General features: G+C 34.0%; 2 protein-coding genes across 3 annotated transcripts in view; both read right to left on the bottom strand.

Annotated features, from left to right (window-relative positions):
• Nucleotides 1-12,176, bottom strand: part of SYCP1 (synaptonemal complex protein 1) — a 141,642-nt gene extending 129,466 nt beyond the window's left edge. For both annotated transcript variants that reach the window (XM_057747262.1, XM_057747268.1), the window contains exons 1-7: nt 12,069-12,176; nt 10,825-10,909; nt 10,605-10,648; nt 10,372-10,428; nt 9,079-9,243; nt 8,282-8,349; nt 1,080-1,153 (exon numbers count right to left, since the gene is read on the bottom strand). In XM_057747262.1, coding sequence (XP_057603245.1) covers nt 1,080-1,153; nt 8,282-8,349; nt 9,079-9,243; nt 10,372-10,428; nt 10,605-10,648; nt 10,825-10,909; nt 12,069-12,176 — 601 coding nt within the window. The remainder of the gene's footprint in view (nt 1-1,079; nt 1,154-8,281; nt 8,350-9,078; nt 9,244-10,371; nt 10,429-10,604; nt 10,649-10,824; nt 10,910-12,068) is intronic.
• A 3,066-nt stretch (nt 12,177-15,242) lies between these two features.
• Nucleotides 15,243-24,090, bottom strand: LOC130832668 (bile acid receptor-like). The gene is made up of 10 exons (XM_057701304.1): nt 24,027-24,090; nt 21,834-22,196; nt 20,093-20,233; nt 19,324-19,421; nt 19,080-19,184; nt 18,848-18,947; nt 18,096-18,227; nt 17,582-17,707; nt 17,316-17,429; nt 15,243-15,490 (listed from the first exon to the last, which is right to left on the bottom strand). The coding sequence occupies exons 1-10, from the start codon at nt 24,088-24,090 to the stop codon at nt 15,243-15,245; spliced, it is 1,491 nt and encodes a 496-aa protein (XP_057557287.1).
• Between the last annotated feature and the right edge of the window lie 3,436 nt (nt 24,091-27,526).

Raw genomic sequence — 27,526 nt, 5'->3', positions numbered from 1 at the left:
AATTAAATAAGTAAATAAAAATAAATTAAAAAAAAAAAACTAAATGGAAGGGACTTCCTAGGTGGTGCAGTGGTTAAGAATCCGCCTGCCAGAACAGAGACACAGATGTAGAGAACAAACATATGGACACCAAGTGGGGAAAGCATGGGTTGGGGGTATGAACTGGGAGATTGGGATCGCCATATATACATTACTAATAAGAAAAAAATATCAAATTGTACACTTTAAATATATGTAATTTAATGTATGTCAATCGTAACCCAATAAAAGTTCTTAAAGGAAAAAACAAACAAAAAAACAGAATCTGCCTGCCAATGCAGGGGACATGGGTTTCAGCCCTGGTCTGGGAAGATCCCACATGCCACAGAGCAACCAAGCCCATGCACCACAACTACTGAGCCTGCACTCTAGAGCCCGTAAGCCACAACTATTGAGCCCATGTGCCTCAACTACTGAAGCCCATACAGCTAGAGCCTATGCTCCACAACAAGAAAAGCCACCACAATGAGAAGCCTACGCACCACAATGAAGAATAGCCCCTGCTCGCCACAACTAGAGAAAAGCCTGTGCAGCAAGGAAGACCCAACACAGCCAATAAATAAATAAATAAATAAATAAATAAATATGAAAATAATATTTCTTTAGAAGAAATCTGAGAATTCTATTTTTAAATACTATACTGTTATTCTTAAGTATTCTGCTTTCAGCATAGCCCTCCAGCAGTATTTTCTATTACGAACATGACTATATAATCCTGATTCAATTTCCTGGTTGTTCTGGACAGAAGAGAACATTAGTCTCAAGACCACACTTTAACTGAAATGAGAATTAACCATAAATGCCAAGTAAATATATATCTTTTGAAATACATTATCTTTCAAAAAACTTTGAGCTTTCAAAGCTCAAAGAATTGAGAATCTAGTTGCTACTTATATAAAGAAATGGTATGAGACACATATGTCATTCAAACAAAAACTGGTTCCAAAAAATGAAAAGACAATCTGTTCCCCTCTCCATCCCCCACCAGTAAAATAATAACAATAATTGATAAAATAATATAAAATGAGAAAGATATTTACATTTCTTTGTCTTTTCTGCAGATCTGGCACAAGTTTCTTTGAGTAGATTACATAAATGCCTTGTAGCATTATTCCTGAAACAAAGGAAAGAGTTTGCATAAGTGTAATCTGATCTCAAAGCAAAATCATATATAAAAGTTATGAAACATTACTGTTACAACTTTAAAGAAATTCTTAAAACATTATATTTTATATATATCACATATTACTCATAAGTGACTATATGAAGGACAAATGGGTTAACTGTACTATTAGCAAAGATGATTTAATAACTGCCTCCCTTTAAAGTAAAAAGCTCCTTAACAAACAAGTTTCTACCCAAGTAGCTTTCAATAACTTTTTAGTATACAGTTCCAGATTCACCTAAGAAATAAAATGAGAAGAGAGGATTGGGATTTTCACTTACTAATTACCCCAGAAATATTCTAGCTATCTTACTTTCAAAACATAAAATAAGTAACTTTCTAAATAGTCATTCACTATGTGAATAAGACCTCTGATCATCTCACAGATGCAGAGAAAGCATCTGACAAAATTCAAAATCCATTTATGATAAAAATTCTTAACAGAGTGGGTATACAGGGAACCTACATCAACATAATAAAAGCCATATATAACAAGCCTGCAGTTAACATCATACTCAACCCTGAAAAGCTGAAAGTTTGTCCTCTGAGATCAGAAACTAGACAAGGATGCCTATTTTCGCCAATGATATCCAACAGAGTATTAGAAGTCCTAGCCACAGCAACAGACAAGAAAAAGAAATAAAAGGCACTTAAATCAGAAAGAACGAAGTAAAACTGTTACTATTTGCAGATGACATGTTATTATATACAGAAAACCCTAAAGACTCCACCAAAAAAGTGTTTGAACTAATAAACAAATTCAGGAAAGTTACACGATACGAAACCAATACATAAAAATCAGCTGCATTTCTGTATACTAATAAAAAACTATCAGAAAGAGAAGTTAAGAATGTAATTCCATTTACAACTGCATCAAAAAGAATAACATGCCTAGGAATAAATCTACCAAGGAGGTAAAAGACCTGCACACTGAAAACTATAAGACACTGATGAAAGAAACTGAAGAAGACACAAATAAATGGAAAAATCTTCTGGGTCCATGGATGAGAAGAATTAATATTGTTAAAATGTCCACACTACCTAAATGGAGGCTGGTACCAATTCCAAATTGAGGAGGGGGTTCCCCCTACCAACAAGCAATTCTGGGCACCATAGCTGGGTGTCCTACAATTCAATTCTGACACCATCTACCTGGAGATAGCATCAGATTTCACAAGTTAAGCGTTCCATCCTACAAAGACTGATACCCTCCCCCTTCCCCACCAAGTTCAGATGCTAGTCGCAAGCCCAGGTTGTTACCTGTGCTTCTGTCCAACTGGCTATAAATCAGAGATTCCCACCACCTCCTCCTTGAGTTCTATTAATTTGCTAGAGTGGCTCAGAGAACTCAGAGGAACAATTTACTTACTAGATTACTGGTTTATCATAAAAGGATATAACTCAGGAACAGCCAAGTAGAAAGGATGCACAGGACTAGGTATGAGGAAAGGGCGAGAATCTTTCATGCTCTCTCTGAGCTCATCATTCTCCCTGAACCTCCACATGTTCACCAACCAGGAACCTCTCGAACCCTGAATCCTATCCTCTCAGGTTTTCACAGAGGCTTCATTAGATAGTTATGATTGATTAAATGTTTAGTCATTGGCAATTGATTCAACCTCCAGGCCCTCTCCTCTCCCCAGAGACTGGGGGGGGGGGGGGGGGGGGTGGGGAATGACTGAAAGTTCAGATCTTCTAATCACTTGGGTGGCTTTCCTGGCAACCAGCCCATATACATAGGTGGGGTCCAAAAGTCACCTCATTAGCATAACAAGACACTTCTGCCACTCTCAACATTTAGGAAATTCCAAGAGTTTGAGGAGTTGTGAGTCAGGAAAGATGGATGAAAACCAAATATATATGTGAAATTATTTTGGTCATCTGAATGACTAAATACATTTTTTTTCTTATAAATCACAATACCATACTACCCAAAGCAATCTACAGATTCAATGTAATCGCACTCAAATTTCCAATGGCATTTTTCACAGAAATAGAACAAACAATACCAAAATTTGTATGGCATCACCAAAAACCCCACTTAGCTAAAGTAATCTTGAGAAAGAAAACCAAAGCTGGAGGCATCATACTTCCTGATTTGAAACTACATTATAAAGCTATAGTAATCAAAATGGTATGGCACTGGCATAAAAACAGACACATAAAACAATGGAACAGAATAGAGTGCCCAGAAATAAACCCACCCACGGACATACAGTCATGACAAAGAAACAAAAACTATACACAATGGGGAAAAAACAGTTTCTTCACTAAATGGTGTTGGGGAAAGTAGACAGTCACATGCAAAAGAATGAAACTGGATCATTACCTGACACCATACACAAAAATGAACTCAAAAGAAATTAAAGACTTGAACCTAAGACCTGAAATCATAAAACTCCTAAAAGAAAACATAAGCAGTAAACTCCTTGAAAAGCAAAGGCAACAAAAGGAAATATAAACCAGTGGACTACATCAAATTAAAAAGCTTCTACATAGCAAAGAAACCATAAACAAAATTAAAAGGCAACCTACTAAATGAGAGAAAATATTTCCAAATCGTATATCTGATGAGGTTAATATCCAAAGTATATAAAGAAGTCATACAACTCAAGAGCAAAACTACAATCTGATTTTAAAATTGGCAGAGGATCTGAACAGAGATTTTTCCAAAGAAGACATACAGATGGCCAACAGGTACAAGAGAAGGTGCCCAACATCACTAATCCCCAGGAAAATGCAAATCAAAATCACGAGATACTACCTCACACCTATTAGAATGACCATTATTAAAAAGAAACGAGATAACAAGTATTGGTGAGGAGGCAGAGAAAAGGGAACACTTGTGCACTATTGGTGAGGATATAAATTGGTTCAGCCACTATGAGAAAAGTTTGGTGGTTTCTCAAAAAATTAAAAATACAACCATATGATCCAGCAATTCTACTTCTCGGTATTTATCCAAAGGAAACAAGAACACTAACTTGAAAAGATATATGCATCCCTATGTTCAATGCAGCATTATTTACAACAGCCAAAACATGAAAAGAACCTAAATGACCATCATCAGATAAAGTGTACAAAAATATATGCAGCCATAAAAATGAAAGAAATCTTGCCATTTACAATATTATGAATGGAACTTGAGGGCATTATGCTATGTGAAACAGACAGGGAAAAGCAAATACTACATGGTCTCATTCATAAAATCTTTAAAAAAAAATTAAAAACAAACTCATAGATACAGATAACAGATCAATGGTTGCCAGAGATAGAGGTGGGAGGTGGCCGAAACAAGTGAAGGGAGTTAAAAGGTACAAACTTCCAGTCATAAAATAAATCCCTGGGATATAATATACCGCATGATGAAACTAGTTAGTAATCCTGTATATTTGAAAGTTGCTAAGAGACTAGATCTTGAGGGTTCTTGCCATACACACAAAAAAATCTAACTATATGTGGTAATGGATGTTAACTAGACATATTGTGTGATCATTCTGAAATATATACATACATCGATCATTATGTTGTACACTTGAAAATAATATAATGTTATGTGTCAATTATATCTCAACCAAAAAAAAATTTAAAGGTCAATATAATGTAGTCGTATCTTCCAAATATCATTAAATGGTATTGAAAGTTAAAAAAAAAAAAAGACCTCTAGCTGTCTTGAAGTTGCTAACATATACAGCAGTTAAGTTTAATTTTCCAACTTATAATTTTTCTGCAGAAGTGAACTGTTACAGATTAACATTTTATAATCATTTTTAAGTCTAAATCTTAGTTTAACAAAGAGCAAAAGCTGAAATATTATGTAAACTACATCCTTTAACATTTTCAAAAATCTAATAAATGAAAAGGTTAACAAGTCACTGAAATCAAAGGTGGTTTTGTTTTGTTTTCAAAGCCTGTGACTATTCTCTATCACAGATGAGCAGTTCCCAAAGTATGATCCTTGCTCCAGCAGCATCCACATCACTTGTTAGAAATGCAAACTCTTAAGTCTGCTCCACTGAATCAGAAACTCCGGCAGGGGAGGAGAGGCCAACGACATGTGTTTTAACAAGCTCTGTAGGTAACCTGAAGCTTGCTAAAGTTTAAGAACCACTGGTTTAGAGAGAAAAACTTTTTATTGTTACTGGTTTTGTAAAATCAAAACAAATAACTGCAAACCTAATTATTCAACTACAACTTGAAGAAACAACTTCAGTCTTTCCCTGTCAACTTAAGGTGAAAGGTAGAGGAATATGTCAATACATGCTTTTGGCAATTTGCTCCCCAACCACAGTGACTCTCTGAGTAGCACAGCCTTGGCATAAAACCATAAACCATAAAATCAAAAGCCATATACTTTATATACAAGTCAGCATTCAATCAAAAAAATATTTATTGCAAGTTCACTATACATTCACAATGGCCTAATTTTAGAATTCTTAAAACTGCACTGACTCCAAAATAAGCATCTGCAGCAACTTTCAAACTTTTTTTAGAAACAAAATCCTTTTTCAAAATGAAATCTTAACTGATGTTAAATCATATAAATCACAAGATTTTAAATCATATAAAAATATAGCTGTTCTTATTGAAGTAAGGAGAGAAAGGGAACCACACCTGTGACCACTTAGCCTTTTCTTCAGCCCACCTTTCTGCAATGCCTACCCTTCTCCTCCACTTCAAGATAAAGTCAGAACTCCTTAGCATGGCACAAAATGCTAGAGTAGCAGCCTCTAATTAGCCTTTTGGATAACTCCTATTCACCCTTCATACATTCTCCTCTTTAGGAAGCCTCTGACAACCACCACCATAGCATATGCATGGGGCAGGGCTTAATAACAGTTTAACTCATCAAAGGATTTAAACAAATCCCATATAAGACGGACAAAATCCAATGTTATTTTTTAAGGAAAATATGTTAATTGTTGATGCCTCAGACGTGACTGCTGGAATTTGAAAATTTAGACATCACTGTTACATCTAATGATGGGAATCAGGTAAGGTCTTTTTCCATTCAAAATGAATAATGCCTCCAAAATTATCTAAATTATCTCAAAACTCTCTTCCTGCTCAAAAAGGTCAATGAACCAAACTGTCTATTTCCTCTCAAACTTCTATTACAGGTCAGGCATATGGTTTTTAAATACCCAAAGTCTCTTTCAAGCTCAAGAAAAAAAATACAAATACAAAAACAAAAAACAAGAAAGAATACACTAAAATCTACATTCCTCTCAGAAAGTCATGATCAAGTGAATAATGAGCTGTTGAGCTACTTTCTATTAAATTTGTTATCCAATAATCAAGTAACTCTATTTTAAGTACTACTTTCTACTTTGTTTCTTACCTATATTCTGACATAGCACTTAACTAAATGTTAGGGTCTCTCAAATGACAAGTAACAATTCAGTATTTGAGGCCGAAACTGACACTCAACTGACTTAAGTACTTAAAATAGAAAGATATCACACCAAAAAATAAAGTTACTCCCTCCCACCTCAAAAAAGTGGCATAAATTCTATATTATACTATGTTGTACTACACTATTCTACACTACACTGTGTACTATATAACTAAACTAAGTAGTCACAGTATTCACAAAAACTCAAATGTTTATTAATGGAGGCAGCAACCATTTTAAGAAAGCTCACAAGTTACCAAATACTGGTATTGGGGCTAAAGTAGACTTTAGCTCTGTCTTATACTGTAGAAATACAATCATATACCCATATAAAAGTGACAAGTACCAAACATACAGTAGCCACACAATGTTAGAACCTTCATCTTCTCTCTCCCTTCCCCCTAATAACAAAACCTCATTTAGGCAGCAAAAAAAACTAAGGTACAACATTTAGACTTTTCTGGGAAGTCATAGGTTGTCTTTCAATTAAGCTAAAACAATCTGCTGTAATAGCATTTTTCACTTAATAGTAACTTCACTGACAAGGTACTAAACCTTCTAGAACCACACTTAGCATGACATTTAACTTAAAGCAAGTAGGAATAAACATATTCATGACTGTATGTGGACTCATACATTACATTCTAACTATTCAATACTTACTTGGCAAATGAATTAAACAATTACATTTTTCTATTAAATTCTACATGATATCATCTGAATGAAGTAAGAAGAGCATAAAATAAGGTTTAGTTATTGCCTAAAACAAAGAAAAGGAAAAGTCAAAGATGATACTAAAGTTTTAAGCCAAGGTTAATGGAAGAATGATTGGGCCACTGGCAAAAACAGGAATTTGAGAGTAAGAATTAGCTTGGAACTAAGTTGAGCCCTATTCTGCAAGGGCTGCACCTAAAATAATAGTCAAACAGAAAGGTATACAATATACATAGGCAGCTGTGGATATAGGATTATCAGGTACCTTTTTCAATACCAAGTAATGACTTCCCCTGCCTGTCATTTTAAAAAGTAATACTTTTTAAAAAAGTAAAACCTAGTGTCCTGCCTGTCATTTAAAAAAGTGAACCTAGCGGCAGGGCAAGAATAAAGACTCCAACGTAGACAATGTACTTGAGTGCATTCTCAGTGGGGGAAGAGGAAGCTGGGATGAAGTGAGAGAGTACCATTGACATATATACACTATCAAATGCAAAACAGATGGCTAGTGGGAAGCTGCTGCATAGCACAGGGAGATCAACTCAGTGCATGGTGACCACCTAGAGGCGTGGGATAGGGAGGGTGGGAGGTAGGCTTAAGAAGGAAGGGATATGGGGATATATGTATAAATATATTCACTGATTATTCACTTCATTGTACAGCAGAAACTAACACAACACTGTAAAGCAATTATACTCCAATAAATATCTGAAAAAATTAAAATTAAAAAATTAAAATTAAAAAATAAGATTTTTTAAAGTGAGAAGATATTAGTCATTGTTTTTCCAAATACAAGAATGTAAAACAAGTATGTCTTCTTTTTTTCCACAGCACCCAGATAGAATTTTATATGTCAATTAATACTATACAACAGAAAGAATTCATTCAATTTTTGGAAATTATTTTAATAATTAGTTTGGAATAAAAAATAAATTTGTAAAGAACAAATTCACTAAATTATTACTTACTCTTTTATTAAATCCTTATTTTCCTGAATTCCTTCTTCTAATTTCAAACTTACTTTTTCATTTTCAAACTAATTTACAAAGACAGAAGAACAGTTCATCACATTTTACTTCACAAAATAAACATGAGTATAATCATTAAGCAGCATTTCTTTGCTAACATGCTATGATGGTCTATAAGATTTATTTTCTTTAAACACAAAAAAGAATTTTTTTTCACACTTACAGATATCCTATAAGAATATGGGTCTCACTGTCATCAATCTAAAATTAGGTTTGCTGAATTATCTCCAAAATGTATCTAACAATATTTTAATGTAATATTACCTTCCCTAAACATTTTGAAATGATGTTTTATCTTCCTCCTAACTCAAAGTTGCATTTTCTCAAAATTTTTCTTTCACTATGCCATAAAATTGAAGCTAAACAGTTTCAAATTTAAAGTTTTATCTACAATGTCATTTTCTAATATAATAAAAAAGACATAGACATATCAAACAAAACATCATCAGTAATAGGAATTAATAAAAATTAAAACTCTATAATTAGAATCATTAAATCAATCTTTATCGAGTAAATTACAATTTCCCTAGTCATTTGCATTGTTTTGTGCAACCTGTCCTCTGTGCTCATCCTCAAGTTCAAATTCAACTAATAGTAACGAAACTTCAAAAAACACCATTCTTAAAATTCATATCACAGAAACAAGATAAGCCCAACTTACTTTGAAATCATACTCTAGTTTAAATAGTTTTATAATATTTACTATACTATATTTTCAAGTCCAAATCTCATTATACCTGTAGTTCTTGAATGGCTTTCCGCTGTGCTTCAATTATTTTTCTATTTTCTTGCAACTTGTTTTCTTTCTGTTTCAGTTCAGATTCTACACTCACTTTCCACTTCTTGATCTTTTCAGCCTCCTTATACAGTTTTGAATATAGTCTGCTCATTGGCTCTGAATTCTATTATAAAATAGATTTTCAAAGACTGTTAATTGCTCAAAATTTTAGTATAACCAAACTACAGCTGCCTACTGAAAATATCCATCAGTATCTTAATAGTTGAGACCAAATCTCTCCTCAATTTATGCCCTAATACCATAATGAAAGCTATATTAACTTTTTTTACCTACTAAGACAATATTAGCTACTTCACTAAGGTTACTGGTCACTTTACTAAGTTACTCCTTGCTGAATAAAATCAAATAACTTCAAAATGTACCTAAGCCAAAAGTCAGAAATCTTTAAGTCAATGAGAGAATCTGGCTGGTTAAAAGCTAAAATAAATCATTCTACATGAAATCTATAAACTTTAGCAAATGGTCTCGACAAATTTTGGTTATACAAACAGCTTAAGGATTAACCAAAGGATGTGAAGTTTAAGATACAATGACAAGAAAAATAATAGTGAACACAAGATCTTTCATTTAGCCTGAGGCTTCATTTGGATTTTATTTGGATTTCCTGCATCATCATCCATTTACACATTATAAATGTCAGAGGTTTGGGTTTTTTTTTTAATCACACTATTTTCACCTTGCTGATAGCTCTGTTATTAAAATATATGAATAAATTCCGTATTTCTAAATTTGTGATACCATAATACCAGCAACAAACATATAGCATTTTATCAGGCCATGGAATTTCTCTTTGTTTTAAAGACATCTAGGTGCCATAAGAAAGAATGATTTTTATACCTAAAATCAAAAGTACAGTATATCCTACAAATTCCTTAGGCAGTAAATCAGCCAAACAATCATAACTATTAATTCAAGAATTGTTTGTAAAATACTGACTTCATTCTCAGCCTTTTCACACAGTGTATCCATCTCCCCTTTTCTATTCTTGATTTCTATGGTTTAAAGTTAAATTGCCCCTTAAGAATCGATGCTTTTATAACCCAGAAAAATACAGAGGCCTAGTGTTTCAGCAAATTCAAAAGAAAAACAAAGAGGGGAAAAGGTTTGAAAGAATACAACTGAAAACATTAACTAAATATTAATCCTTTTGAAGCTTCAAAAGAAAAATACAAGTAATAATAAATGATACTCCAATTACAAGAAATTTAATATGGATGGGAAATCTTCTGACCTCAAAATCAGAGTCTTTTAGTCCCTCCTGGTAATGACAACTGTCAGAATTATCAACCTAAAAAAATGAATAAATTTTTCCTGTGAGAAAATATTTCTGATGAGAGTTTCCAAATAGTAGAAATTAAATACTGAAGACTAGGAATCCAACAACTAAAGATTTTTCTTTTCTTTTTCAAGCAAGCAATTCAATATCTAAACAGGTTATATCTATATACACTATACTTAACTGACCTGTTCAAGCATTGGCAAAAAGTTAACTTTTTGTAAAGCAGGATCTGCAAGATAAAAGACAACTGGAATTAAATATGCCAACATCTTACTTTTTATATTAAGTATTATATCTAGCTTTAATGTCAAGGCTATCAATATAATACTCATATTTGATATCTAGCGATGTATATTTTTAAAATGCTTCTATGTAAGGTGAAACATTGCTTTTCCAGTCTCCTACCTGAATCAATGTTTTCCCCATTTTTGGAGAGATTAGTCATTGTAAATGGAAAACCAACATCATCTTCAACACATTTGTTTAAACTCTAGAAACAGAAAGAAGTTCTTAAACACACTGTCCCATGCCACTCTAATAACTAGCAGTGTAATATGTAATTACATATACAACATACATCTGCTTAAAGAAGTGACTATAATTGTACATGCTTCAATGTATACATAGTGTTAAAAAATATCAAATGATTCTGCTACGTAAACAAAGCAAAAATTCTTAATTTTCACTTATAAGAGAAAGCTAAACTAAAAATTACATGATACATGTTTTGTAAGTACTCAGGAATAATATCAGTGATTTTAACTAGTAGCTTAAAATATTAGTTTTCTTCAATTTCATTATGATCTTTCCCCTGGTAGAACTGAGAATTTTCTTCACTAAACAGCATTTTAATGTTATACTCTTTGGCTATAGAGACATAAGATTTTTTCTACAGCACAGAAAATTAAAATATTCATTGCTTCATCCCATCTCCAACATAAAGTTCCACATGTGAAATTTATTTATTTATTTTTAACGTGAAAAAAATTTTTTTGGCTGTGCTGTGCAGCATGCAGGATCTTAGTTCCTTGGACCAGGGATTGAACCTGTGCCCCCTGCAGTGGAAACAAGGAATCTTAACCACTGGACCACCAGGGAAGTTCCCACATAAGAATTTTAATAAATTACTTTAAAAAAAGCTCTATTTCACCAGAGAAACTTGGTGTAATTCCTCCTTTCCAATAAGACTACTACATATACACATTTCCCTTTTTATCCTGTCAACCAGGAAGCTCAGAGTCAAATTTTAACCTCAGTCACACACTAATTTTTACCAACATGTCAACATCTTTGTCCAAATTTTCTTAATTTTCCTTGATCCTAATATTCTTCTAATTTCTATTTTACTATTTCATCATATATGTTTATAAGTTGCCTTAAACCATTTAAAGAAAGAGGGAGGATTAAAATAAGCAGGTCCCATTATGTATGCAGAATTCTAAAGCATCAGTGATTCTTTTTTTAAATAAATGATGCCTAAACACATTAAATATGCTAATTATTCACTCAAAGCAATTCTATCCAAAATTCTTGGGTAAATCAGAACATATTTACTGAAAAATTATAAAATAACACCGGTAAGAAAGCTCACTTTACCTCATTTACCTAAAGTTAAGAACAGGCAAATCAAGATCCACGTGCAAATTTACCTTGAAGAAATTAGAATCTCCTCCCAAAGTCTGAGGTTTCACTGCAGATACTTGACTGCTACTTAATCTTGGTGGTACAAACAATTTAAAAGGCTTTTGCTTTTCCATTTTCACTGTTCCAGTCGGAATTATCTATTGCTCAGGAGGGGGAAGAAAGTATTTTACATTGTTTCATTAATGCATACTTATTCTATAATAAATGGGTATATAAAGGAATCGGTGAAACCTTTGCTTCCATGTAAGCCTACGACGACTCTTACTGCCGGGGGTGTTCAAAGCAGAAACATCCCCTATTTGTCCCCGTCATCCCCTCACCACCAATGGCCACGGGGGCGATGCAGATAATCCAGAAACTCGAACTAGGCATCATCAGCGCGACAGCCTAAAAAGAAGCCCGTTACCTCCACCTGCCCTGTTAAACTGCATCACCTCGCCAGGAAGAACTACCTTAGGTGCTTCAACGACTACGGAGAAGGCGCCCGGGGCTGCCTGCGTGAGGGAGGGGCAGTATCAAAACTTCGCCCAGCTCTGGGTTCCGTCCTCAAGAGAGGGAACTCAGCACACCTGCCCTTACCTTTAAAAAAAAAAAAAGCGGGAAACCGGGGGCCTTGGTGCCCACGCGAACCGCCACCTGACGTCTATTAGGGAAGCAGAAAGAACCAACAAGAACTTCTGCGTCCGAACCTCGGAAAAGGCGAGAAACCGCTCCAACTCAGCCGCCAGAAGCGAAGGGCAAGGCGAGCGGCGGTTTAACAGCTAAATAACGGTCGTCGGCGTGAGTTGGTCAGATCTCGCGAGACCTACATCTCGCGAGATTTCCCTTCACGTTAGTAGTAATTCTCGTCTGGATTCTATTTCTGTTTAGAATTGTTCTTCGAGCTTCTGCTATTAAAGAATGTGAGGAAAACTGTCAGGTGCTATGATAGACTGGAGCTGAGAGTGAAAAATCTGTTTCTGTCCTCTAAGAGTTCACAGTCTTAGGAAGGAAAGAAATGCAAACATGATTATAGCCCCCTGTATAATTTAATGGAAGTAATTTTCTAAGGGTCTTTGGGACCCATAAAAAGGGAAAGCGGCCTTTACAGTGGCTTGAGAGTCAGGAGAGGGCTTCACGGATATAGTACGCTTCTGTTATTGCTTCCATAGAAAATAGAAGGGTGAACAGAGCGTTGACTAGATACTGAAAGCGGGAAGAGGTGTCACCGGCTGCGGGACGGTAGGCAAAGGCGTTGGAGTTGTGAGAGAGATGAGTTCAAGAGTGAGAGTCCAGTCACTGCGGTGTAGGTGTGTGAGGACGCAAGTGGGAAAATGATGAGACTGGAGACATAGTAGATGTGAAGGCCTTGGATGAGAATCTTGAGGAATTTTGAGCGGAAAGGGAGGCATGGTCAAGTTCAGAAGAAAATTTGTAGTATGAAAAATGGTTTAGGATTATGAGACTGCAGTTAGGGAGACAGTTTTAATAGCCTGGGTGAGTAAGGTATAAGGACCTGAGCTATGACAGTGCCAGTAAAGATGAAGAAAATGTGTGAAATGAAAAAGATATTTAGGAAATAAAATTAATAGGATTCGATGGCTCTTTTAAAGTGAGAAGCAAAAGAGAGAAGTCTAAGATGACTGCCTGGTTTCAGACTTGGGCTAATAGACACAATAAATACAGTGGTGCTAGGTACCTAGGTTTGAGCCATAAGACAGTGAGTTCTGTTTTCAAGATATTGACTTTGGTTTCTCACTTTCTCCATGTACTACAATATAATTGATGCTTTTCCAAAGGACTTTAGTAATATTTTTAAATAACTCATTTTGTTTTGTATAAATGAACCTATCAGACATAATAGTTTCTACTAAAATTACATTTTTGAGCTAGAAAGGATGATCCAGTGTAAGGCTTTCATTTTACATGAAACGGAGTCTAGGTACCCTAAAGAAGATAAAATACTCCCTTCAAGAGATGATACCAAGAATAAATGCACAAGATAACCCCTGGGGGGAATAGTTGATACATTTAATTAATATATTTTAGAAGTTGAGGGTATAAATGCAATATTCCAATTTTTTTAAGTTTTATAACAGTGAAATATTCAACTATGGTCTTTTTTCTGTATTGAAAACCAAAATGCTATTCCTAGTATTAAATTAACTTAAATTCACAGTATTTTACTTACTCATATCCAGTCTTTCAAAATTCTATGGAAATCTAGTGCTTCCATAGAATTTCTCGCTTTCATGTATTTCACATGAAATTTTTTTAATGTTAATCCTGTTCTTACTCGGATTAAAATATTTGTGGTAAGATTCCAGGTTTTAAAAACTTTATTTTTTCGACAAAAGGTGTTGGCAAAAGTGTCAAAATATTGTCTACCAGAATGAGCATTAAATTGTGCTTAATTTCCCAATATATGTTAACATATTTTGTCATTTTAATTTTTTCGGTATCTTGCCATGACAAAATTTTTAATTGAGGCTTATAAAAGATCTCTATTTTAAAGACATTAAGGGACTTCCCTGGCAGTCCAGTGGTTAAGACTTCACCTTCCAATGTGGGGGGTGTGGGTTTGATCCCTGGTAGGGGAGCTAAGATCCCTAAACAGAAGGAATATTTTAACAAACTCAATAAAGACTTTTAAAGTGGTGCATATCAAAAAAAATATTTTTAAGCGATTAAGAAAAAGTAAGAGTTGAACAAAGCTTTGTTCCTCTTTAATAATTTGTAAAATGCTATAATAGGAATAGTTTTAAAATGTTAGTTCCTTATCTATCAATCTAGCCTTAATGAAGTTTACAACTGCTTTTGTTCTCATTACAACTGTTTCCACTAGATAATCTTTATGTCTACAAGTAATCTATATATTTCCATTCAACTTTCTACTAAATGAAAAAATGTAGAGTTTCTTCAGGTAAGAACTCTATTTAGTACTACTCCCTATGAAGGAATCATGCAGTAACAATAATCATTGCTTCTTTGGGGACAAATCTTGAAAAGAATCCTAGATGTCCCTCTAGTGGTGGTCCTATATTCCACAAAATTTGATGAGCCGTTGATGATGTCCATTTTATGGTGATTACATTGGTAACAGCAATTCTGCTCATATTTTTCAAACCAGTCATCCTATAATGATAGAGTAAAAAATCTGGATTTAGGAAGTTTAAGACAAACCACAACATTCTAAAATTTCAGCAAAGTGAATACAAATCCCATTTCTCAGAGGGTAAACTAGCCAATTTGGGGTCCTTTGTTTTCCAAATGCTAAGTATTTCTGAGTAGTTGTGATTCAATGTTCTCAGTTCAGTGAGCCTCCCTATGAGACGAGCAAAATGTTGTAGGTCTTCTGGATGATAAATTTTTGAATATTTGTACAAAATTTGCAAAACGGGTTCTTGTAAATTTTCCACATGTTGCTTATTTTTCAGGCATGGACGATCTGAAAAACATCATCAGATATATCTTAATAAGTGCTGAAAAGTGGAAGATAATTAATTTAGAACAATACAGTTTTAAATAATAAAAATAGCAAATATTTACTGAACCTTTAATATATGCCAGATTTCATGCTATGTAACTTTCTTCTATGCAATGTCTTATTTAATCTTCATAATACTCTATGAAGAGTATTTCTTAATGATTAGACAGCATTCATTTATCCAGTCATTGTGCTGGAGATACAGCAGTGAACATAGACTAAATTTCCTGCCCTCATTGAGCTTATATTTTGGGTCTGGGAGGAAAGAGACATATACACAGTTTTTTTAAATAAAAATATATGACAACAATAAGTGAGAGTAGGGGATAAGAATTTACGGTGAGGAGGAGGTAGCTATTTTTAAAAGGGTAATCAGAGATAAGATGACATTTAGCAGAGATCCAGGACAGTGAAGGAGGGAGCCATGAAGCTATCTAGGAAAGAGCTTTATACGCAGAAGATTTGTCAAGTACAGTAGAACCTATGGAAGGAGCCTGCTTGAAATTTTCAGGGAGCATGTGCATCAAAAGCAATGTGGCTGTGGTGGTGTAAGCAAAAGGAATAGTAATAGGCAATGATGGAAAGAAATTTGGCTTTAAACGGTGTAAAATAGAAAGCCATTAAAGGGTTATAAGCAGAGGAATGACATGATCTGGCTTTTGTTGTCAAAGAATCACTGGCTACAGTACAAAGAATAGACCCTAGGGAGGCAAAGGCAGAAACAGGAAAGTGAGTTAGTAGTTTTATTAGGATGGCAGGGACAGAGACAGTAAGCAGTGGTTGAGTTCTGGATCTATTTTGAGGCTAGAGCCAATGAGATTTGTTGCATATTTGATATGGGTATAAAAGAAAAAAAGAAGTGAAGGATGACTTCAAGAATTTTGGCTTACACAACTTGAAGGATGGAGATGCCATTTAGTAGAGATGGAGGAAGCATATAAGAGGGTCAGGGGAGCAATCGGGAGTTCACATTCAGACATGTTAAATTTTATATGCCTACTAAACATCCAAATTGAAATCTTGAGTAGGCTATTAAATGGCGCTTAGGATAGCAGTCCAGGTTGGTATATAATTTGGGAGTTGTCAGCCTCTAGATGGCATTTAAAGTCATGAGATAGGATGAAATTTCAAAGGAAGTGTGTATAGAAGAAAAGAGAACTGAGTCCTGGGACATTTTAACCTTTATCAATGTGTGAGATGAGGGGGAATTAACAAGACAGAGCAGCTACTGAGGAGGAAAACCAAGAGAGAATAATGTCCTGGAAATCAAGTGGGAAAAAAATCATGTCAAGAAGGGCATGATCAACTGAAGCCAAATGGTAAGTGTTCTAAGAAAGAGGGAGTGATCTGCATAACTGACAGGTCAAGTAAGATCAAGACTAAGAATTGACCACTGGAATCTGCAATGCCAAATTACTGAAGATTTTGATAAGTTATGGTGGAGGGGAAAGGCAGGGACAAAATCTGACTGTATTGGGTTCAGAAGTGAATGAGAAGAGAGAAATGGAGGCACGAGTACAGACAACTCTTAAAAACTTTTTTTTTTGCTGTAATGTAGAACAGAGAAATAGGAGAATAGCTGAAAGGGGATTTGAGGTCAAAAAGGCATTTTTTTAAGATGCAAGAAATTACAGCATGTTCGTAAGCTGAAGAGAATGCTCTTATAGAGAAGGCAATTTTGATGAAAATTGGTACATTTGGAATCAATGAGTAATATAACCACCACAAACTTCATGATTTCATTGCCAAACTTAATCCAAACTTTTACTGCTAAATAGTTTTTTACCTGAAAAAAATACTGTTGTGGCTGCAAGCAGAGAATATTCAGTATTAGTAATACTAATCTCGCTCATTCTTCTACAGAAGTAATACAGTGTGGTAATAAATTCTTCAGCAATACCTAGAAAGATTAATATCAAATGTATTTTTCATCAGAACATAGTACAGACTCATATTGCCATTATCATATTTTCTCAAAGTCATATAAGAAAATGAAACGTCTGAGCAATTTTTTCCATCCAATACAATATTTTGTATTATATGTAATATTACCAGTCAGCAAGGTAGAAAGACAGTCTTCACTGCAAAATGTTTCCTTAGAATAAACAGCACTTTTATCACCACTCTGACTGTGACAATTTAGTGAATGATCTGAATGATTCGATATTTTCATAGTACCTAGTTAAGGGAAAAATATAAAGTCTGATTTTTTAAAATCTTTATATGGACAGTAAATTCAGTCTCTCTAATCTCTAAGACAGGAAACATTCCAAACAAATGGTAGCTTTATAATTTTTATTACTGAAACATGAATCTAGAATAATAGTTCACTCTTTATATAAAAATTATATAGAAGATATGTGTTTTCTATGATGCTATATAAAAAGAATGGCTTTCTTTAAAAGGAAAGCAAAAGATCAAACGATGAATTGGAAAACTGTAAACAGCTATTATGAAGTACTTATCTGTACACTAACTAGTAAAATAACAATATAAGAAGAAATAGCTCAGTGTTATATAATTTGTTGCTAAAATTAACAATAACATTAAGATTGAGTTAATTGACCTTTTTTACTTTCAGAAGTTGATGACAAACATTCTTTTTGACTGTAAATTTGGGCCACATGAAGGAACATCACTTCAGTTTTTGATCCCTTCTGTAATGCAGTCTGATCCTCATTGGTCAAATTTTCAAATCCTTTGCGAAAAGACCACATAATTGTTTGAAATAAGTAATGAAAAGATAATGTTCAGGTATAGGATTTAACATTTTTATATTTTTTACTTGTAATATGAATCCTGACTGCTCCCTTAGAATAATCATGATTCCACATGGTAATATTTTGGGGCACTTTCATCAGAACCAGATAATACTTTCCCATGGCAAGAGCAAATTAAACATAGTTGGTTTAGCCTTGAAGAATTTATTTTCACATTTAAATAGATGGCTAAATTTTGGCCAACAGCAGCTTGACTTTTTTTTTTTTTGGTATGGAACAGGGAATTTTGTTTGTTTCATGTTTTATCTAAAAAACAAAAACAATTTATTTCCAAAAATAGAATAAAACATACTACCAATGATAGTTTTTCTTAACTCTAAGTCTTTGAAGTCACTTGAATAATATTTTTAAACATTTATATTTTCATCCACCTGATTGATTAAAGCAAACAAAGTAAACATGTTTTTGAATTTAGAAGCAGTTTTGGTAGAAAAATAGAGGGTTTTGTTTTCTTAAAATGCCACCTTCCTTTAAAACAAGGAACTTTAAAAAAAAAATTACATATTAAATTACTTTTTTCCAAAGGTAAAGTGATTACCTGGGAGTCCTTTGGTGAAATCCATTAACCTCTGTATGTAAAGGACAACTGTCTCTGAGAGTCGCAAAAATATCAGTTCAGGATTTGCATATCCCTGCAGCTAATCAACAAAAAGAAATGAGTAATAATTTTTTTCTTTCAAATAACTGTTTAAATTTTAAACTTTTATGATTATGCTGTTATTTTCTAACATAATTATACAAATTATTTCTTGCTAGTAATAAACACATACAAATCTTTCTGTTTCTTCTAAAGGAATTGTATATTTTTGATGAGCAGCCACAATGTTGTTAATGAGCTGATATTCCTCTTGTGTTAGTTCCATGCTCTCCTGAATCTGTAAGAAGATATAGGGGAAAAACTATAATGCATACTTATTAAACAAGACATCATCATTAAAGAAACAAGAAATTTTATAAGAAAAGTCTTGCCACTTTTGCAGATCTAGTAGTGGATGATACAGCTTTGTTGTTTACCCCCTCCTCTTCCACTTTGATGTTAGAGCAAAAACTATTTTTCTGCTTAAAGTTCCTTCGAAGTCTCTTTGATTTGCACTGAATTTCTGTGAGCAAACCTGTGATATTACAAAATTCACATAAAATGTTTTTGGTACAACAAATAACATTATGGAATTTCACAAAAATTGTCTTATATTGTACATATATGTGATCATGAACTTGTCTTTTCACAAAGAACCTTTCTTTTTTGGCGACCATGTACAACAGCAGTTAAATTTACTGCATTTCTTACTTCTTTTCCTTCCACAACTACCTACTTAAAACTACAAAATCATCCTAGACATAAATTAAAAATTAATTTTGCATCTCCAAATTATAAATTTAGACCTTTTTATGTTAGAGAAATTTCCACATTAATTATACATTGGAAGCAACAGAATGTCAACTGGTACATTGAAGGGAAACTGCTAATTTAAAATTCTTTTTCTAGGTGAATTATATAACTTTAGGTTTAGTAATATAAAAATACAAGGATTTCCAATTAAGAAGAAAATATGATTATTACCAAAGTTAGAGCAATATAGCATAGAACAGAGTTTATGGAAATAATTACCTAGATTGGTAACTGGCTATCCTAATTTAGCAGTTGCTAGAAAAATAGCTTAAATCCAGACAAATATGTTATGTTTAAATATGTCCATAATAACTTGAAGAATGTAAGTTCCCAGTAAGGTAAGAAAAACTAAAATCCGTCTCAAACAAACAAACAAAACACAATGGCACTTACATTCTTCCAGCATTCCTACTGCCTTACACTTTTTTAATCTGCACTCTTGACATTTTCTACGCATGTACATGTCCATTTCACAGTGACCACCATTCTTGCAACTATATACTGCATTTTTGGTGATGCTACGTCGAAAAAACCCTAATAACAAAACAGAGTTTTTAAAATTTTACTATTAGGTATTTTTAGTTACTTGTTTTTAACCTTCATAGTGAATGTAATCAAGTTAACTAAATTAGTACAATAAAATGTTTTTTCCCTCAGTAAGAAGGTTTAGTTTAATATACATTTATCTGGATAATTGGTTTAATCCTCTGTTATTTGATATATTTTATTCCATGGTGGTTCTTGTCAATAATCTATCTGGAAATTAAACTAAATAACCCCAACACATTAAAACAACTATTTTCTATCGTTATATCATCTAAAAGCATTTTAAAACTATATTTTACAGAATATCAAGATTCAACAGCACATCTCTCAAGGTTCTCTAGAAGGAATATGTGCTCATGTAAAATAAAACTATAAGAAAAGCCTCTCTTTTTCTCTCCTCACATTTTCTACCTCAACTCCTAAAGGAAAAGATATTCTTCCAAACTTACTCCTTTGTCTTTCTTCCTTTTTAGCACTTCCCCAGATGAGAAAGTATTGCTAATTTATTTAGTTAAAGATTTTGAATGGGCTGGGGGGGGGGGGGTGTTGAGGAGGGGTGTGGAGATTCTACATTTTCCTAAATTAATGCATAGCAGTCTCTTCCCATTTCCTCTTTGATTTCCCATTCCTATGCAATGATCCCTGCCATCTTCCTCTTATTCCATTCCAAGCAGTGAAGTTGATAAGGCTAGGCAACACCTCTCTTAGAAGCCTGCTATACCCTTTTTATAGACACACTTGAAAGTGGGAGTTTCATGACTTAGATTCAGCAAAGGGAATAGAAAGCTCAGCTTAGTTTTCCAGAACTATGCCTCATTCTTCAACTTAGTTTTAACACCAAGGCCCTGCATTTTAAGAGTAAGCAAATACTGGCCCAGCTATTCTACTCATAAAGCTGTTACCTCCTTTCCCTTGATCTTCTTTTTGGCTATTCTTCATGTGGGGTATTTGTGAGATTCTGACAATAAGACTTCACCTTGAACTTCTAGGCATATTTACCTAGTGCTGTAGTTATCTAATCATTTCCAGCTTCTGTCCCAATATTGCATTTGTGAATAAAAAAATGCAGAAGTGTTTCAAAACCTCAAAACTTCCTCAAGGACTATTTTAGTCAAAAATGTTGTTGTCAATGACGATCTTCACTTGCAGACCTCCAATTTGTTTTCAAAAAAGCACTCCCAAAAAGTAGACTTAGAATCTTAGAAGTCATTTAATTGAAATTTCTTCCTAATTCATGAATTATACCAGCCACATGAGAAGACCTAATAGTTAACATTCAGATCTTTTTAAAAGACTTTTTTTATTTCAACATCAGATTCACCTAGGAACACGGAAACTTTCTGCCAATAAATATTTTGAATTTTATGTTTAAATGCAAAAGTCTTCATCAAAATTAAAAAGAAAACCAAATTAAAACTTCATTAAATTCCATTTTCATGTCTTTGATCCCACAGATTGATCACCTTTAAACATATCAATGGCTCTCCTTGGTTTTATTTTTCACATTTTAAAAAGAGTATTCTTACATGTTTAAAATTTTGTGACTCTTCAGTGAACACTATGATTAAAGTTTTAACTTTATCCTTACCTTTGCAGCCTTCACAAGTAAGTGCATTATAATGATATCCTGATGCTTTATCACCACAAACTACACAGAGTTCTTCCTGTCCCTTAATATGAATGGAAGAATGAGTTATTCTGGACCTTTTTATTCCAGGGTAACCATCTTCAGCATCATGGGCAACCACATGAGTGGATTTATTTAATGCACAGGAAAAAAGTCCATATTCTCCATCACTGAACTGTGGATCCAAGCTATAAGTGTTGAAATGACTTTGTAAAGATTGGGACTGTAGAGCTGGAGGAAACTGGACAGTAGAATATCGGCAATAAGGTGATTCTTGAAATTCAGTGTCGTGCAGCTGATAATTGATTTGTTCTGGCAGAATATCTAGTTTTTTTGACACACACACACACACACACAAAAAAATGGTGAAAGTCAGGTTCATAATTATTTTCAAATTTCAAAGAGTTTTACACTCAAAGAACAGAGTTAGTTCAACATGTTCACTACATCCCAGGGACTCGCTCTCTAGCAGGAGGGGCAGACAGTAAACTGAATTTCAATGCATGATAAATGCTGCCATCCCAGAAGTATGCAGAGGTTGCTCAGGAGCTGGGAGAAAGGGTTGCTAATGGCTTACATACCAATCCAGTCTATTTCCATAAGTAGAAATGAATATTTCCCAGAGTTTGAAAGGAAAGCTTTTCCCCAGCTTCAGCATTTTCTTTGTTGTAAATAAAATTGTTTTCAGTGCAATCAGATCACTAAAGAGATGAATTAATAAATTATCCCACGCCCGCACCAAAAAATCAAACTAAAATACAATTATACCAGTTATCTAGTTATTTCAAGCAAAAAAAAAAATGTTTAAACTCCTCATTTAATATACCTTAACACTCTCGTTCACCATTTGTAGACCTGATTTAAATTGCTAAAGTTTCTTTTCTATTTTGTTGTCTAGCAATTCAGTTATCTGGGGATAAAATTCACCTACCTCACAGGGTGACTGTAAGAATGAAATAAAATGTGATATCCAAAAGCATGTACAAAATACAAAATGATACTTAATGACTATTTTTATTATTATCAGAAGCTCCCAAACACCAACTTACTTTCTGTTTTCAGGAGGATTACTGAAATAAATCCAGAAAATTGGCTACAAAAAGACCCAGGAATACTTAGTTGCTCTATGTCTGTATTTAGTAATATTTGTACTTCTCCTGGTGCTGAATCACAAGGTGGTTAGACTTACTCTCACCCTCAAAATTCTACCAAGATTAGTAAACAGCATAATTTCTATTAATTCACATAAAGCATTTGCAATCTTCTAGCATCCAATCCATTGCAAAGTGTTGAATAAATGCTAATGACAGCCTGATAGAAGAAGAAAAGTTATCAATAAAAACAATGTAACTTTTTTTAAAGACGAGGACCCTTCTTGGCTGAGTGTCAAAAGACTGCAGAATAGTGGCTGATCCATTGGCATGGAAATCAGAGTTCAAAGTATAATATAGAAGAAAACTGCATTTAAAATCAATTCATATTATAATCTTAGTCTTTTTGAAGAAAAATCCTGTTGTCTTTTGAACGCTGTTTTCTATTTCTATTTCTATTTTTTATAAGATAAAAATCTTCCATTAAGTTTCAGGTACATTGAATAACTACTCTGAATGACATTTTCTGAATTGCATGTGAACTAGCTTCAGCTAACCCCTAAAAATAACATAATTTGCATGTAAATTCTATTTTTAAAAATTGAATACAATTTTAGACTATTGTGCTTTTTCTCCCTTACATTTGATTCTGACTTACAACATTTTGGTATTTCTGATTTTTGAAATTAATTATTTTCTTTGGTAGGGAGTAATTGAAAGTCCTTGGTTCATTTGTTAATTTCTTTAAAAAAAACAACTCTGGAGTAGCACAGACATATATATACTACCAACTGTAAAATAGACAGTCAGTGGGAAGTTGTTGTATAACAAAGGGAATCCAACTCGAGGATGGAAGATGCCTTAGAGGACTGGGGCGGGGAGGGTGGGGGGGACTCGAGGTGGGGGGAGTCAAGGAAGGGAGGGAATACGGGGATATGTGTATAAAAACAGATGATTGAACTTGGTGTACCCCCCCAAAAAAAAAAAAAACTCTGATTAACCACAATTCCCACCCCAAAGAAAGTTTTATCAACTATCATACTGTAGTTTTTTTGTCACATACCATAGTACTGCACTGGTTCAGCAAGACAGTACCCATCAGATGCAGTGACGTAAGTATTGGACATTCTCTGTTCCAATTTTCACTTCTTCATTAGTAGATGCTAAAATAGAACCTGAAGGAAACAAAAATTTTGTAGACTTTTTGAAAGTATGATTAGCCAATCAGTACGATTTTATAAAACTATAATACTGTTTTCAAAAAATAAAGAATTTAGCAGACTTTATACAAGACATTTATATTTACACTTTAACTGGAAGAACATTGATTTTTCATATCTTTACATACCAAATTATTTAATTCTGACAATTTCTTGTTGCTCAGCTCTTTAAAATAACTTAAATCTTGGTAATAAGCATTATGGCTCTTGAAAGGGTACCAAACTTTGGAGTTAGACTTCATACACTGCCTTCACCACTTATTTATGGGTCATTTTTACACCTCCCTGAACCTTGGTTTCCACATTTGTAGAAACGAAAGTATGAAGCACACCTAGCAAAGTTGCTGGGAGAGTTTAATTAATGTGTTTAAAATCCAGCAAGGAACGTCCCTGGTGGTGCAGTAGTTAAGAATCTGCCTGCCAAAGCAGGGGACATGAGTTCGATCCCTTATCCAGGAAGATCCCACATGCCGCAGAGCAACCAAGCCCGTGCACCTCAACCATTGAGCCTGCACTCTAGAGCCTACAAGCCACAGTTGCTGAGCCCACGTGCTGCAACTACTAAAGCCCACGTGCCTAGAGCCCGTGCTCCACAACAAGAGAAGCCACAGCAATGAGGAGCCTGAGCACCACAACGAAGAGTAGCCCCCACTCGCCACAACTAGAGAAAGCCCACACGCAGCAACAAAAAGACCCAATCTAAAAATAAATAAATAAATTTAAATAAATAAATAGAAGAATTAAAGAATAAAAATAAAAAAATAAAAATTAAATTTAAAAAATAAAAAAAATAAAATCCAGCACATTTCTTGACTTAAAAACTGAGTCCTATAATTATTATTCTAATAGTTTCAATAGATTTCAGTGTTCTAAATTTAGATGAATTAGGAAGAAAAAGTACACTTTTCATGAAGTAAATTAAAGAGTAGGAAAAGAATGGCTTTCATAGCACTTTAATCTTCTAAATTCTTCATAAATATTTTTCATAGCACTATGATATGCTTAACATTAAAACATTAATTTTGGTTTTTTGATTACTGAAAAAGTGTTTTATTTTTTAATAGTAAAGACTAAAAATCATAAGCCATTATGAGGAAAACTTATTCAAAATCTAAGACTACCCCTTATAGGAAAAAAACTATTATTGTTATTTCCTAGGAAGGAATTCCAAAAATAATGTATCTTTGAATAGACCTAAACAGGAAATCACAGTTAAAGAAATTGGAAATTATTAAAAGAAAGTAAAGGTCACTTTAGAATCCCTGATATTTTATAGCTTTATCCTCTCTATTCGAAGGTAAAGCTGTTTTCACCTTTTAAAAGAACCATAAAAGAATAAAATCAGTTTTAAGTCATACCAAAAGATATACACAACAAACTTCTGAGATAGCTTCTGAGATTATATTGAAAAATCTTTTATTTAGATTTATTTCTCATGTGATGGGGTCAAGGCTAAGGTTTTTACATTCGTGAAGATGATTAAAATAGTAATATCTCTGAAATTTGTCTCCTATATTCTTTAATAGGCTCAAGCTTCCTTTAGAAGTACTTGAATCCCCCACTCTCTAACAGCATAGCAGTAGTCATGTAGAGGAAGTACTGAATGGAACAGATGAAGCAAAAGTGAAGCACTTTCAATATGAAGTTTTCCTTGAAAAGTAAGGACTAAAATCAATAAGATCAGTCAGTATTACAACAGATTAATTGGGTCTCCATATAAAAAGAATTCTAAATGCTATCAGTTTAATTTCTGTCATACTTTTTAGCAATAATCCCATTTAGTTCTCTCCAAACTTCTCTTTTGAGTCTCAATTTGATTTTAGAAAATTTCAAATGAATGTGAAAACTTGAAGTTGTTACTCACCCTTCTTTTAAAATTGCTGCTTTTAGCATTAGGCTTCATATAATACTAAATATCTGAAAATTAAAAAGTATTTGATACTCCTTTTTTTCACTGAGCAAGATTTCATTTAAGAAATAAATGTAAAATAGATAGCTAGTGGGAAGGAACTGCCTAACACAGGGAGATCAGCTCAATGATTGCTGATGACCTAGAGGGGTGGGATAGGGAGGGTGGGAGGGAGGCTTGTGAGGGAGGCTCAAGAGGGAGGGGATATGTATAAATACAGCTCATTCGCTTTGTTGTACAGCGGAAACTGGCACAACAGTATAAAGCTATTATACTTCAACGAAGATTGAAAAAAAAAAGAAATAATATAGAGGCTTTTCTCACCTTCTAAGATGGCCCACACTCTGTCTGTGGAGTGTGTTTTGTCTCTGAATAAATCCATTTCCTACCTATCACTTTGTCTCTCACTTAATTCTTTCTGCAATGAGACATCAAGAACCTGATCTTCATTAAGTCCTGAAACCAGATGCCATCAAGTATTTCTATGTTGCCTTCTTCTAACTCCAACAGACTTTGAGTTTTGGTCTGCATCCTACCACCTGGACCAGTGCATACCACATAGCTGTGACAGGTCTTACTTGCTGCACGCAGGATCTTTAGTTGCAGCATGCAGACTCATTTGTGGCATGCATGAGGGATCTAGTTCCCCAACCAGGGATCAAACCTGGGCCCCCTGAATTGGGAGCACAGAGTCTTACCCACTGGACCATCAGGGAAGTCCCAGCGACACCTGGGATCTTAGTTCCTGGACCAGGGATCAAACCCATGCCCCCTGCAGTGGAAGAGAGGAGTCTTAACCACTGGACCACCAGCAAGTCCCCACATCTTTCTTTTTAATATGCTTTCTTCTTTCTCTTTAATTAAAATAAAGTAAAATTTTACTCTGCACATCATTGTATGTGTATTGCTATATATAGTATTTTACCTGAAACTAACATACGCTGTACCTAATAGATGGGGTAAGTAAAGAATTTTCAAGGGTAATTTTAACTATGGGACATAATTGTCACCTTACCTCTGCCGACTCTCTATCCCTAAAAAATGTGAAGCATGTAGCACAGTGCCTGACCCACAGGACTTGCCTTCAGCCTGGACCCCACCTCCTACAACCCACACATACTCTCTCACTAAAGTTACCAATGACCAAAAAAATCATGTATGTAATCAAAAAAAAAAAAAGAAAGAATATACAATAAACTAGAGGTAACATATTAAAACAAAACTGGTAATATCCTGGCAAATACACACCTAAGTATCTTATAACAATGCTGCTGTCAGTGTTCATATCATAAATAATGTTCTGAAACCAAATCCTTCCAATACTGATAAATAAGTGCTCCAAAATATTGTCTAAAGCAGAAATGTTTTTATCAGTTTATGGACTACAGGGTACCTTAGAGGTATTGAGGGATTGGTTCCAGACCACTGAAATTA

Source organism: Hippopotamus amphibius, chromosome 1 (assembly GCF_030028045.1).
Source record: "Hippopotamus amphibius kiboko isolate mHipAmp2 chromosome 1, mHipAmp2.hap2, whole genome shotgun sequence".
In the NCBI taxonomy this organism is placed as follows: domain Eukaryota; kingdom Metazoa; phylum Chordata; class Mammalia; order Artiodactyla; family Hippopotamidae; genus Hippopotamus; species Hippopotamus amphibius.
This window is presented reverse-complemented; position numbering and strand designations above follow the sequence as displayed.

Bases quoted from the DNA above. Each gene is read 5' to 3' on its own strand.
- LOC130832668 (XM_057701304.1), bottom strand. From the start codon at position 24,090: ATGTCCAATACTTACGTCACTGCATCTGATGGGTACTGTCTTGCTGAA. The intron at 19,422-20,092 runs GTAAGTGCCATT...GTAATATCACAG, and splicing joins AGTAGGAATGCTGGAAGAAT to GTTTGCTCACAGAAATTCAG. The intron at 15,491-17,315 runs GTAAAAAACTAT...GATGTTTTTCAG, and splicing joins CACAACAGTATTTTTTTCAG to ATCGTCCATGCCTGAAAAAT.